This window comes from Setaria italica, chromosome II (assembly GCF_000263155.2).
Source record: "Setaria italica strain Yugu1 chromosome II, Setaria_italica_v2.0, whole genome shotgun sequence".
Lineage (NCBI taxonomy): Eukaryota > Viridiplantae > Streptophyta > Magnoliopsida > Poales > Poaceae > Setaria > Setaria italica.
Window position 1 is genome coordinate 33,114,799 of NC_028451.1, and position 13,313 is coordinate 33,128,111.

The following is a 13,313-nucleotide window of genomic DNA, read 5'->3' on the forward strand; positions in this document are numbered from 1 at the left end:
AGGCGAGCCCGGCGACGGCGACCGGCAGACAGCCAACGAGGGCTGCAGAGCGGCAAACACTGCAGGGCCGGGGCAGGACGCGGGATCGCGTACCCGGTCGTTGGAATTTCTAGGTGCGCCGCATTGAATGGCGACGTTGGCGTGCGTGGGGTGGCGCCGCCGCCGCCGCCGCCCCCGCCCCCGCCCCGCCGGTGAGGGGTAACTGAAGGACGGACGTACCGGCAGTTGGTCAGGACGGTACTTCAACAGTTGAAAGCGCGGCGGCGATCGAGGGTGGTCCGGCCGTCCGGACACTGGGCGGCGGTTTGGCCCTGGATTCCTGGCTTGGTAGATCCCACGGGAAGCTTGTCCAGGAGATGGGCGCGCTCGCTGCTGCTGGATGCTGTTCCGCACTGAAATATCATGGGGCCTGTTAAACTGAAGAAACTCCCGGGTACAGGAGAAAAATAAAAGTTATAGGCGACAAACAATAGTTCCTGGGTGTTCATTTCATGGTGCTGAAAGGGTAAGCGCATAGCAGCCCACTCAATCCCCTCTAATCGTAAAAAAAAAAAAGAGCCAGTGAGCCTACCTGAACTTTGTTTTTCCGGATCTGCCACAAAACAAAGCTAAGCCCATGCCTCTCAAAAGAAGCCCATCAACACCTTATGCCCCCGTAGGCCTTCATAAAAGCCCAGAAAGCCCAATAACGCCAACCAGGTCGAACCGACTCCGCCCGTTCGCCGAGAAAACCTCGCCTCCCTTCACCTCCACAGATCCCCGACGCAACCCTCGCGTCGCCGCACAAATCCCCATCCCCCCACTCCGATCCGGCGATCCGCCGCCGCCATGTCCCGCTCGGAGCGGCGCCTCGCCTCCGCCGTGGTGCGCCTCCCTGGCCGCTCAAGGGTCTCCGCCTCCCCATCCCCGCGCCGCCGCTCCCCTTCCCCTCCCCCCCGCCGGGACCGCCGCCGCGACCGCTCCCCCAGCCCATACCGTGACCGCCGCCGCAACGACCGCTCTCCCAGCCCTTACCGCGACCGTCGCCGCGACGAACGCTCCCCCAGCCCGTACCGCGACCGCCGGCGCCAGTGGTCGCCCTACCACAACGACCGCGGCCGGGACCGCGACCGGGCTCCCCCCTTCCGCGGCGGCGGTGACGGCGGGGGCGCCTGGTCTGCCTCCGACGACGACAACGACAAGGAACTCCAGGGCCTCAGCTACTTCGAGTACCGCCGCATCAAGCGCCAGAAGCTCCGCAAGAGCAAGAAGCGGTGCATCTGGAACATAACGCCCAGCCCACCACGTGCCGAGGGCGACGACGAGAACTACGGTTACAGCGACGTGGAGGAGGAGAAGAAGGAATCCCCGGAGAAGAAGAGCTCGCCGGAGGGGAGCGAGGAGGACAGCAAGGATGCGTCGGGGTCCGAGTCCGGTGAGTCCGATAGCCTCTCTGAGTCCAGCGAATCCGAGGGTTCTAGGAGGAAGAGGAAAGGGAGAAAGAGCAGTCGGCGTAGTAGCAAGCGGAGTCGGCGCCGTCATCGCCGTCGCTCATACCATTCTGAGAGTGAGGACGAAAGCGTGAGCAATGATGATTCAGAGGGCTCGTTGGATTCTGAGGACTCTAGGGATAGGAGGAGCAAGAAAAGGTCGCGGAGGCACAGGAAATCTAGGAGGGGTAGGAGCTCCAGGAAGAAGAAGAGGAGCCAGGATACAGCATCTGAGCAAAGCTCCGAGGAGGCAGAGCATTCTGATCCTAGCCCCAGGGACAGTAAGAAAAAGAGTAAGACCTCAAAGAGGAAGAGGAGCAAGCGGTCAGACTCTGAAGAATCATTACCTTCTGATACCAATCCTGATGTTAAGGAAGATGATGAAGAAATAAAGGAGCCGGAAATTGATCCCGAAGCAATCAAATTCAAGGAAAGGCTTGAGGCCCAGAAGAAAGCTGCCTTGGAGAACGATATGCCTGTTGGGCCAATGCCTCTTCCCCGTGCCGAAGGGCACATTAGCTATGGTGGTGCACTAAGGCCTGGTGAAGGTGATGCTATTGCACAGTATGTTCAGCAAGGGAAGCGTATTCCACGGCGTGGTGAGGTCGGTCTGTCTGCAGAGGAAATTCAGAAGTTTGAGGATTTGGGGTATGTGATGAGTGGAAGTAGACACCAGAGGATGAATGCTATCCGTATCAGGAAGGAAAACCAAGTTTACAGTGCTGAGGATAAGAGGGCGCTGGCTATGTTTAACTACGAGGAGAAGTCGAAGCGGGAGCATAAGGTTATGGCTGACTTGCAGCGCTTGGTTCAGAGAACCATTGGCAATGATGTGGGGCCTTCACATGATCCATTTGCTACTACTGATAGCTGAGTAATGATGTCCCAATCTTCTATAATGAAATGGTCGCCTGTGTGTGTTAGGCCTTGTTTGGATAAACCTATTCCCTCTCAATACACATGGATTGGGGTGGAAAATGAAATAATTTCCCTGTCAATGTCTCCTAACATCTATCTATTAGAGGAGATTATGAATAATCCAAACAAAGCCTTACGCAGATAGTACACTTGAACCTTAGTCAAAAAGAGCTTATTGTTAGCTTGTATTTCTGTATTGGCTATGTTTTGTAATATGGTTATCCTTCCATGTGCTTATGTTTTCTATTATTATGGTTTCAAGCTGCTCGGTTTTTAACATGATCCTTGGCAGATTGCTTGCAAACATAGGGTACCTGAACTTTTTAGGGGTGTCTTTTGTGGGTGATAAAAGATATTGAATTGACCTGGTTATGGATCCTAAAAGGTAATTGCTAGGCTACTACTGATAGTTCAGTAATCATTTCTGGATCTTCTATGATGAAATGGCCGCCTCTGTTTGTTACACCTGCGAATCAGATAGATGAATGTGCTTACTTGTGTATGAGATAGAATAGCTGCTATATTAGTCTAGGCATTGTAAATTGCTTCAGCTTAATTTAATGACTGATTTTGCGCGTCCTGATATTCATGTAACTAAGTTTTTAATCTTGATTTCGCATACTGGAAGGTGAATGTGTTGCTCTTATTTTCTACGCTGATGATTATGAACTTAGTGATAAACTTCATAAGCAGTAGATAAGTTTGCAATCCCTAGCCGGCAGTTGTGCTTATATCACTGATAGTTAACTGTTATCAGTTGATTGTTTTAGCCACATACTCAACATGTTCGGCTAGTTCAATCAGTCATGGGCATAAACATGCCCGGTCTGTGTGAAATGTTGGTCAGCAGTCAACACACTTATTATTCAGCACCCAAAATTGATCTTGCCGTCTAAAAAAAACTGATATTGTTGCCACATAAATCCTGCATCCTGCTCTGTCTGTACTGTCAATTTGTCACGTTTGTATAATCATATATTCCACCGTGTGTTTATTGTCAATTTGTCATGTTTGTATAATCATATATTCCACCGTGTGTTTATTGTCAAACTTCGTATTGAAGTTAGTTCATGGCGCCAATTAATCACTAGTCCTTGGTAAATTTAGTTGTTTGGTATGTTCTGCCCAGCACAACCAAATCCTACACCTCTGAACTTAAGCAATGGTTGTTTCTTCGTACCAAATGCAAGCAGGTTTGACTCCATTCGTTTTACTTCATCATGGGCGATGATTCTATTCCAAAAATTCAAACAGAAGACAATGGCATGGCAGCGCTGGAATGCACTTTGGCCTGTGGGTACTGGGTAGTAGCAAGCAGAGGCAAACACTTGTGGTTGCGGTCGCTGGCCAGTCAATGGCCAGCAAGGAAAGCTACCACTCGATCCATCAGAGCAGCCGCCGTGCTGCTACCGGGCCTGAGGACGAAGAAGCCATGGTCCTCGCCTTCCGACTCGAACCATTCTGCCTCCCCGCCCCAGCCGCTATCCCGCACCGCGTCGCAGCAGGCCTTTGCCCTCAGCGCCCTCGGGTCCTCCGACGCCGTGCACACAAGCAGCCTCTGGCCAGCCAGCTTCGTCAGATTCGGCGCGCCGGCGGCCGTCGGGTTAATCCTCGGATCCTCCACCCCGCCCCTCGCGCTCGGGAAGATGATCGCCCACCTGTCATTGTTGGCTCGCCAGAACGCCTCATCCTCTTCCTCCATCCTCCGTTCACCGGAGAAGGAAGGGTGGAGCTGGATCACGGCTTCCACGCGCGGTGGCTCGACGGCTGATGGCAAGCCGCTGACGCCCACGTCGATGGCCATGTTGTGGACGATGTTCCCGCCGGCGCTGACGCCGACCAGAAAGACGCGGCCGAGGTCGCCGTGGTCGGCCAGCCATGGGTCCGCGCCGGAGACCGCCCACTCGAGTGCGGCCCAGGAGTCGTCGTAGGCTGCCGGGAGGGGGTGCTCGGGGGCCAGGCGGTACTGGACGGAGACGGCGACGGCGCCCGCCCTGGCGACCAGCGAGTTGACGTAGCGGTGGTACATGGGCTCGGCGGCCGAGCCGACGATGAAGTAGCCGCCGTGGAAGAAGACGAGGATCGGGAGCTTGGTCTTCGCAGCCTCCTGGTCCTGGACGGGAGGCAGGTAGAGCCGCACGGTGGCGCCGGTGGCGGCGTCGATGACGACGTCCTTGGAGGCGACGCCCGTGTTGTCGGGGTCGAAGCCGGCGGGCACGGTCTCTAGGCGTTGGGCGCTGCGTTCGACGCGGCCGTCCTTGTATAGCCGGAAGGAGCTGCACTCGAAGGCGATCTCCGTGCTGCTGCCGGAATCCATTGCCCGGCGACTATAGCGAGCTGCGCGGCGGCGTGCGCTTGACTGGAAGAAGGGCTGTGCTTTATTTGTTCCTCTTCCTCTGCAGCTGCGGCGGCAGAGTATTTGATAAGACGTCCTTGCGATCTCGATCAGAGCATGTCATTCTCGTGATGTGCTACCTGACGTTGATGCTGGAGTTTTCTTCTCACGAAACAGGAAGCAGGCCGGCATAAAGGACGCGCGACTGAGCTGTCACCACTGTGGCTGTTATGTTCCGTGCTCTATCGTGCGGCTTGCCGGCTTCGCAGTTGCCGGCTTGCCGCAAATCCTCTAGGCCGCGCTCGTGCTCACAGCCTTACAGGCATGGCCTGCTTGCGCCGCACATAGTCGTGTGGTTAGTTGGGCTTGGGCTCCTTTCAGGTTTCATCAGTCGGTCCACAACGGTGCTCATGGCTTGGCGAAACCCAAAATGGTTTGCTTCCGTGTCTCTGTATTCGCTTCGTCTGTCACGACTCACTCCCAAGCCGTTCTTCTTCACAGGCTATCGGGTCGGTGATCCTCTGCTCCCGTGATTTTGCCAACGCCAATCTCAAAGGTGAGTTGATTTAGTGTTCATCCGGGCACTCGACCTCAGAAAAGAAAACTGCTATTGTAGTGCTGCTAGAAATGCACTGCCCACCGTGGTTCTGAAACTCTGAGTTCGGCAAGGTTTTTTCCTAGTCCATCAATTTCTAAGGCAATATCCATAATCTTTGGGGATGTTTGCTTCCACTGACTTATTTTTAGCACCCGTCACATCGAATGTTTAAATACTAACTAGAGTATTAAACGTAGACTATTTACAAAACCCATTACATAAGTGGAGGCTAAACGGTGAGACGAATCTATTGGGGCTGTTTGGATATGAGGTGCTAAACTTTAACAGTGTCACATCGGATGTTCGGATGCTAATTAGGAGGACTAAACATGAGCTAATTATAAAACTAATTGCAGAACCTTGTGCTAATTCGCGAGACGAATCTATTAAGCCTAATTAATCCATCATTAGCAAATGGTTACTGTAGCACCACATTGTCAAATCATGGACTAATTAGGCTTAATAGATTCGTCTTGCGAATTATACTCCATCTATGCAATTAGTTTTGTAATTAGTTTATATTTAGTACTCCTAATTAGCATCCGAACATCCGATGTGACAGGTGTTAAACTTTAACAGGGTGTTTCCAAACACCCCCTAAGCCTAATTAGTTCATGATTTGACAATGTGTTGCTACAGTAAAAATTTGCTAATGATGGATTAATTAGGCTTAATAGATTCGTCTCGCCATTTAGCCTCCACTTATGTAATGGGTTTTATAAATAATCTACGTTTAATACTCCTAATTAGTATCTAAACATTCGATGTGACGGGTGCTAAAAATAAGTCAGTGGAACCAAACGACCCCAATATCTGGTCGTGTTGGACTTCAAGTACCAATTATTGTATATATGCTTTTCCATGATTCAAAATTTTGCCCCTTTTATCAAACCTTCATGTTTTAGATGAAAGAAATCAATCACACTTCAGAAGACTAAGAGATATTCTTAATAAGTTGTGCCTTGTCAAATGAAAAAGATTTCCCAAAATGGATACGGAAGAAATCTAGAAATTTCTTTATGAAATCTCTGTACATGTGCGTAGTTCTGAGACTGAAGAACCACATAAACGTATCTGGAAAGCTAAGCTACGGTTAAAAGTTAAAAATTAAAATCTTTACGTGGTTGTCCAACAAAATGTGATCCTAACTGTCGGTGTTTAGACCCGGCAACCTATCGAGGGGTGCCTGAGGTAGTGTTTTGGTTAGTGGGGCTCGTCGAGATCAGGAACTTAAAGGTAAACGCAGACGTACGATTTACACAGGTTCGGACTGCTAGATTGCGTAATACCCTACGTCCTATGTGTTGGTTGGATTGAATTGCTTTGGAATGGGTCCCTGCTTTACCTTATATTGTCGGGGGTAGGGTTACAGGTCGGTTGTTTACAAGAATACTTGTCAGATTCGACTAGATGAGTTCTACTCTTATTGCTATGAGTACTTTTCCTAATCCTCGACTAGTTCCTGCCTTGCCACATAGACTACACCGTCCTGCACCATAGTTTCCATGTCAGATACATCTCGGTGTCCAGCTCTATATTTAAGACTGTCCAAACCTTCTGGTGGGCCTATAGATGTATGTACGATAAGCCTCCGAATAATTTTTAGTCAAATGCTGCAGTTCCGAGTACTTTTGTAGACTTCACCGACTAGTTTTGGTGCTCTTTGAGTATGTCATCGAGTTGAGTCTTCAAAAGTACCAGAGCACTGCCATGCGGCTAGAATGTGCTCAAGCCTCATTTAACTTAGTATTCTATCCTTAAACCTTGAATTTTATATGGAAGTGCGATAAAAGTCGCACTCCATATGGAGTAGCCCCCGAGTCTTAGGTTGAATCGAAGAATCAGGCTGAGGGTCAATCTGGAATTTGCACCACTTTCCCTATAAGAACCTAGAGAAAAAACTTTTTGTTGATGGGCACGTGGCACACAACCCCCGAGCCTTTATCCGACTAGTTTGGTGGGTATAAGGGTCAATCTCTGGTCAACATGACCATCTCTAAACGAAAATCTTATCTCTTTCAAAAATAGAGGTAACTGCCAATTAGGTGCTGCGAAATCTTTGGGTTTGTTAAACCTGAATATTCCTTTATTTGCGTTGCCGTTACTGTGCTGCGGTTATAAATAATAGAGGAAATCATCCCTCCCGTTTTATCTTTGTCATCTGCCTTTTCAACTTCCCTACTGTAGCCCTAGCGTCGTCGCTGCTCGATCTCCGAGCGCTAGCGCGCTGTCCCCCACCACTTAGCCCCCGAGCGCATGCGACAGAAGAAACTCGTGACATTGAGGATGGGGAGGAAAGCTACTGCTACCAAGCCTGTCGTGGAGGACAAGAAGAAGAAGAAGTCTGACAAGAAGAAAAAGCCGCAGTTGCCGGTGCCCAAGTACAGGAAGACGGACCAGATTGCGCCGCCAACTCCCGCTTGTTCCTGGAATTGGTCAACCTTGAAAGAAGAGGAGATCAAGGTGCTGGTGGCCGTCAATCTGCTCCAAGATCAAGACTTTATCAATTGGAGATTTGCCTGCGGCAACCCACAGCCTTTGGAGGAATATTCGGATGAAACGGTAATCTTCGCTCACTTCATCGAGCGTGGTCTTGCTTTGCCGACATCCGATTTTTTCCGAGGTTTGTTGGAATATTATAAATTAGAGCTAGTTCATCTAAACCCCAACAAAATTATGCACACTGCTATTTTTGTGCACCTCTGTGAAGCTTTCTTGGGGATCAGGTCCCAGTTCCAACTTTTTTGGAAATTTTTCCACGTGAAGCCGCATTTGAAGAGGGAGCACGCCCAAGTAGTCAGAGGTGCCGGAATCTAAATGTGGGAGAAGCTCAACAGCCTGTACTTGTACTACGAGCTAATAGATTCAAATGCTGGGTGGAAGGAAAAGTGGTGCTACAGTGGCAACCACAATCCCAAACTACCCAAGCTGACAGGACATAGCCCTACCTGAAATAACCGGTGGCTGGATGAGCGACCTCATGGATATTGCCTTCAACTACCCGAGCTCCTGGACAGAATATCCAAACTAAAACAAGAAGAACTGACTGGAGTTGGAGTAGCATTCAATTTTATGTAGCAGCGAATTCAGCCCTTGCATCAACGATGCCACTAGGGCTACGAGTACTCTGGTGTCAATGACCCATCTAGGCTATCTCCTGAGGAACTCAGTACAGAGGAAATTATGGTGAGGTTGAGGTGGATGTTCAAGAATGTGGGCGAGATCCCCACCATTATGCGAGAATTCTATGCTGCCAACCCGCCAAAGCCTATAAGTACCCGTGGCCGTAGCCCCCGAGTACTTATTTTTGTAGTGTTGGGTGTACTAACTTATCTTTCTTTGTAGGAAGATGTTAATTTGTACTTCTCTACTCTTCCTCCTCTCAGATCGGAAGATATCTACGATGCCGCTCCTCATGTGCACACGGCGGAGAACGCTGAGAGTGATGATGATGATGAGGAAGCACTCGAGCCTCCAGCAGCTCTAGTTCTGATGCTGCGGAAGAGTTTGAAGTCAAGGTCCAACCATCTGATAAGGTTGGGTCATCCTTTGGATCGATGAAGTGTGCAACTGATGAAGATCTTGAAGCTGCAATTCCCTTCGCCGCCAAAGAAGAAGTGGTCCATCGCTGCGAAGCGGGCCGTAAAGAAGGCTGTCACCGTAGAAGATGTGCCTCCAGCAGTAATTACTTATGAAGAAGAACAAGATCCTGAGGATCGAGTACTCCTAGCTCGCGATTACATAATCACCGTGTCTACTAAAGATGATTTTGATGGTTTGCAGGTACTCGAGCTGGTGATGGATGCTGAGAAAGCGGCTGCTCTGGCCGTGCAAGAAAGGTTGCCAACCATCGAGGAGGTGATTGAAATTGAAGATGATCCGGAGCCTCCTGTCACTGAGGTGGACCCTGCCGACGCAAGAACTACTCAAAGAACAGAGATGGTGGCAAAGGCTGGCGATGATCGTGCTACGACCATTCAAGCTGCGCTAAAGAAACCAACTCTGAACATTAAGCCATTGCGCCTGATAGGGGAACCTTCTTTGAAGTTGAGGAGATCTACACAGTATGTCTTGCTGCTCCTTTAAGTACTAATTTGTTGCTCATGATCGACTTGTTTATGTCTCTGAAACTTCGGCGTATGCTGGAAATCCTCTAATGTGGACTTTGGAGGGCCTAGCGTGAGGCCCGTGAATGATGGCAGTAGCCACTCGGTGCAGGACGTCTCCCTGGTCCAAGCAAGTCTACAGCTAGAGGAACACCCTGTGACAACAAGCAATCCAGGTGCTATGTCTCTTGTAGCGGCATTGATGCAAGATGTTATGTCATCTTTGACTGTTGTAGTGCCAGTCCCTGAGCAACAAGTGCCCGAAGACGTGGTGGCGACTACCTTTGGCACCATGGCTACGCTCGTAGCCCCCGAGCCGGAGGTAGAAATTGAGGTGGCGACAAAATTGGAAATTATGGCTGCCGACGCATCTTCCGAGCCGGGTCTGTCAACAAATCTTGCCGTGGTTCCACTCAGTACAACAGATTCTAAAGCTCACGTGGATCCACTGGCGGCTGGGAAAATTACTCTTGAAGATATCCAGCTGATTGATGACCCTTTGCTGAACGTAGACATGGTAGCCAGAATGATGGAGATGCACCGTCGTATTAGTGCTTATGCAGAGGTATGCTTGATCCGGCTCCTTCCATAACTTGCAATTAGTACCCATGCCTTGATATGAATACTTATTGTGTGGCGCAGGATGTCATCAAATGCTCCCGCTGGAAGTCTCAAATGCTTCAAGGCTATGGGGACTCAGTACTCTGTGCTGAGGCCCTTGAAAAGGTACTTGCCAAGGAGAGGGAGTACTCCTCCTGACTGCTGATGAAGTATGATGGGGCCGCCGCCGAGTATCGGAACCGCATCCAGCAGCTTGAGGAGGAAAAAGATCATCTCAAAGGGTGCAACAAGTCGTTGAACCAGCAGATGAAAGGTAATTGCTCTTCTTGTTGGATTTCGAGTACTGATTCTGTTTATAATATTGATCCTCTTGTGTATATTTTGTGCAGCGCTTGAAAAGTCAAAAGAAGATCTCTAGGGACAAGTCACTAATTGGAAGAACTCTTACTACCGAGTGACAGATCAACATGATAAGCTAGTATCAAGATATGAGAACCTGGAGCATCACCTGAAGAAAGAGAGAAAGATGCATGAAGATGGTGAGGTCGACTTGGTCAATGCCATGAAGACCATTCAAGAGCGTGAAGCCGAGCTGGAAACTGCAAAGCTTACTCTGGAGGAGATATCCGAGGCAGCCCAGCCAATAGCAGATATGGTGGAGCCCCCAGTTGAGGGTGTAGATCCCCTCCCGCTGTCTGAAGTACAAAAGGATGTGCTAGTGAAATTCACTAGCTACATGTAGAAGATGGCAAAGTCTGTCTCCAAGCAGCTGCTGTGCTTCATCAAGTCCTTCTATCCGTAAGCTGATCTGGCTCTTGTTGCGGAGGGAATAGCGGAGGACTGCTCGAATAGACTTTTTTAGCAGTACTTACAAGAGATGGACCCCATCGCAAAAGAAGTAGCAAATCATCTAGACCTTGAGTAGTTCTGTATCAAAAGCAAACATTAGTTCTTTGTACTGTAAACATAATATGAATTCTTTGAAATATAAATAATTCTAAGTCTTGTTGCAATCACTACTGCTTTCAACTTGTTGTTTTAGTGCATCTTATGATCTTCCAGGATATTTGCTCGTATGGTAGATGTAAGTGTCTGCACACAAGGCTTCTTTGATGAGCCTCTTTAAATACATGATGTAGAGTACTTAGGATGCGATTTCTTTCTGTGGAGTATGAGTATGTTGACAACAAAAGCTTGCTGGTTACTGCACCAAGTTGAGTATGATGCTAGCTTCTTATTGCTGTACGTGACTCCAATTATCTTGTACTCCGAATTTATAGGATTGGTCAAAATCTGGTGTCAACACAGGCCCCCCAGTTTCGGAGTATGAATGTTTCATGTTCCAAAACTAATTATAGAAGTCTGATACTTGTCTTCAGATCTAATGACGTCTGATTGCAATATCTAAAGCCACGTCGACTCCTCTTGAAATATAAAGAACCCCATCGGCTTGATGCCTTGATCCCATTGTGAGCCAATGAATTAGATCAAGTATGTTGACACCAAAACTTGGTGCAGTAACCAGCAAGCTTTTGTTGTCAACACATAGGCCCCCCTAATTTCGAAGTATGAATACTTCATGCTTCGAAATTAATATCCGATATATTCTATAAGCAGCCGATACTATCTTGTTTGAACCAATCAGCCGATGCAATTTTGCTTGAACCAATCGGGATCAGCCGATGCAATTTTGCTTGAACCAATCGGCCGGAAGAGCTTTCATATCAGTAGCTGGAATCTAGCTTCATCGGCTGAAATATGGCAAGCAAGTAGTATTATCGGCTGAAAAAAGTAGCACCATCGGCCGAAAATATGGCAAGTAGCAATCGGCTGAATTCCTTCCATCCGCTGACTTTTTTTTTTTGGTTGCCGGTTGGTTGGAGTCTCCATCGGCTAGCTGCTTCCCCTTATTTTTTTTCTTCTTTTATTTATTCCTTTGCCCATCGGCTGAACTCCTATCGGCTGCTCTCCTTTTCCTCTTTTATTTACTTCTCTTCAATATCCCATCGGCCATTATACCTGCCGATACTTGTTTTCTTTGGAAATTTTTTTTTTCATCGGCTCTTTCCATCGGCCAGCTGATGCATGCTTTCCTTTGAACTGGCCGATAACAAAAAAACTACATTAGCTATTTATATGGCCAGCCAACGTTAGCAATTCCATGGGCTGAAAAATATTGCATCGGCTGAAAAATCTTCCATCTCTCCCATCAGCTATGGGAGAATATTAAATAGGCAGCCGATGCTTGAGCAGCCGATTCAACTCCCCTTTTTTATCTAAATCGGCAGATGCACTTTTTTCAATTAGCCGATACCCTTTTTTTTATAGATCCCAATCGGCTGATGTATTTAATTAGCCGATGCTTCCCTTATCTCAATCGGCCGATGCATCTTGTGAACTAGTCAGCCGATGCTTTCCTTATTTCAATCAGCCCGATGTGTATATATATATACATTTTAATCAGCCGATACAACTTTTGATCGGCCGATCCAATTTTCAATCGGCCGATTTTTTTTATCAATAAGGATACGCACGAATGGCCGATGCCACGCTCTCTCTGTTTTTTTTTTCAATCGTCAATACCAATTTTCCATCGGCCGATGCCACTTTTATTTTCTTCCAATTCCAACTGGCTGACGCTAATCGGCCGATGCCTTTCTCTACAATCGGCCGTTGTATATATTTTTTTTTAACCAATTCGCCGATGCTTCTCTTCAATCGGCCGATTAGCCGATGCAATTTTTAATCCGCTAAACTAATTTTTTTATCGGTCGATGCCACTTTTTTTTTCTTATATTTTTTTCAATCGGCAATACCAATTTTCCAGCGGCGGATGCCACTTTTGTTTTTTCTTTCTTTTCCCAATCGGCTGCACAAATTTTCCATCGGCCGATGCCACGCTTTTTTTTTTCTTTCAATTCCAACTGGCTGACGCTAATCGGCCGATGCCTCTCTCTGTTTTTTTTCTTTTAATTCCAACAGGCTGACGCTAATCGGCCGATGCCTCTCTCTGTTTTTTTTTCTAATTCCAGCTGACTGATGCTAATCGGCCGATGTCTTTCTCTACGATCGGCCGTTGTTTTTTTTTCCTTAATCAGCTGATACAACTTCAATCGGCTGATCCCATTTTCCATCAGCCGATGCAATTTCCAATCGGCCGATCCCTTTTAATTCTTCCAATCAGCCGATACAACTGCCGATGCATTTTTTTTATTTCTCTCTTGCCCACCCGCTGGAGCTTTTCCAATCGGCTAAAAAAATGTTGCATCAGCTGAAAAATACTTCTATCGGCTGAAAAAAAAATGTTCCATTGGCTAAAAAATAAT

General features: G+C 48.1%; 2 protein-coding genes across 2 annotated transcripts; one reads left to right on the forward strand and one right to left on the reverse strand.

Moving 5' to 3' along the window:
- Window positions 1–739: 739 nt before the first annotated feature.
- LOC101756970 (NF-kappa-B-activating protein) lies at window positions 740–2,666 on the forward strand. The gene has a single exon (XM_004956948.3). It carries the CDS (start codon window positions 829–831, stop codon window positions 2,341–2,343), a length of 1,515 nt encoding a protein of 504 aa, XP_004957005.1. The 5' UTR covers window positions 740–828; the 3' UTR covers window positions 2,344–2,666.
- Window positions 2,667–3,537: 871 nt separating this feature from the next.
- On the reverse strand, window positions 3,538–4,811 carry LOC101757371 (2-hydroxyisoflavanone dehydratase). Its single transcript, XM_004956949.4, has one exon. It carries the CDS (start codon window positions 4,702–4,704, stop codon window positions 3,739–3,741), a length of 966 nt encoding a protein of 321 aa, XP_004957006.1. The 5' UTR covers window positions 4,705–4,811; the 3' UTR covers window positions 3,538–3,738.
- Between the last annotated feature and the right edge of the window lie 8,502 nt (window positions 4,812–13,313).

What these genes read in the sequence shown, in the direction of transcription:
- LOC101757371 (XM_004956949.4), bottom strand. Translation starts at nt 4,704, where the DNA reads ATGGATTCCGGCAGCAGCACGGAGATCGCCTTCGAGTGCAGCTCCTTC.
- LOC101756970 (XM_004956948.3), top strand. Translation starts at nt 829, where the DNA reads ATGTCCCGCTCGGAGCGGCGCCTCGCCTCCGCCGTGGTGCGCCTCCCT.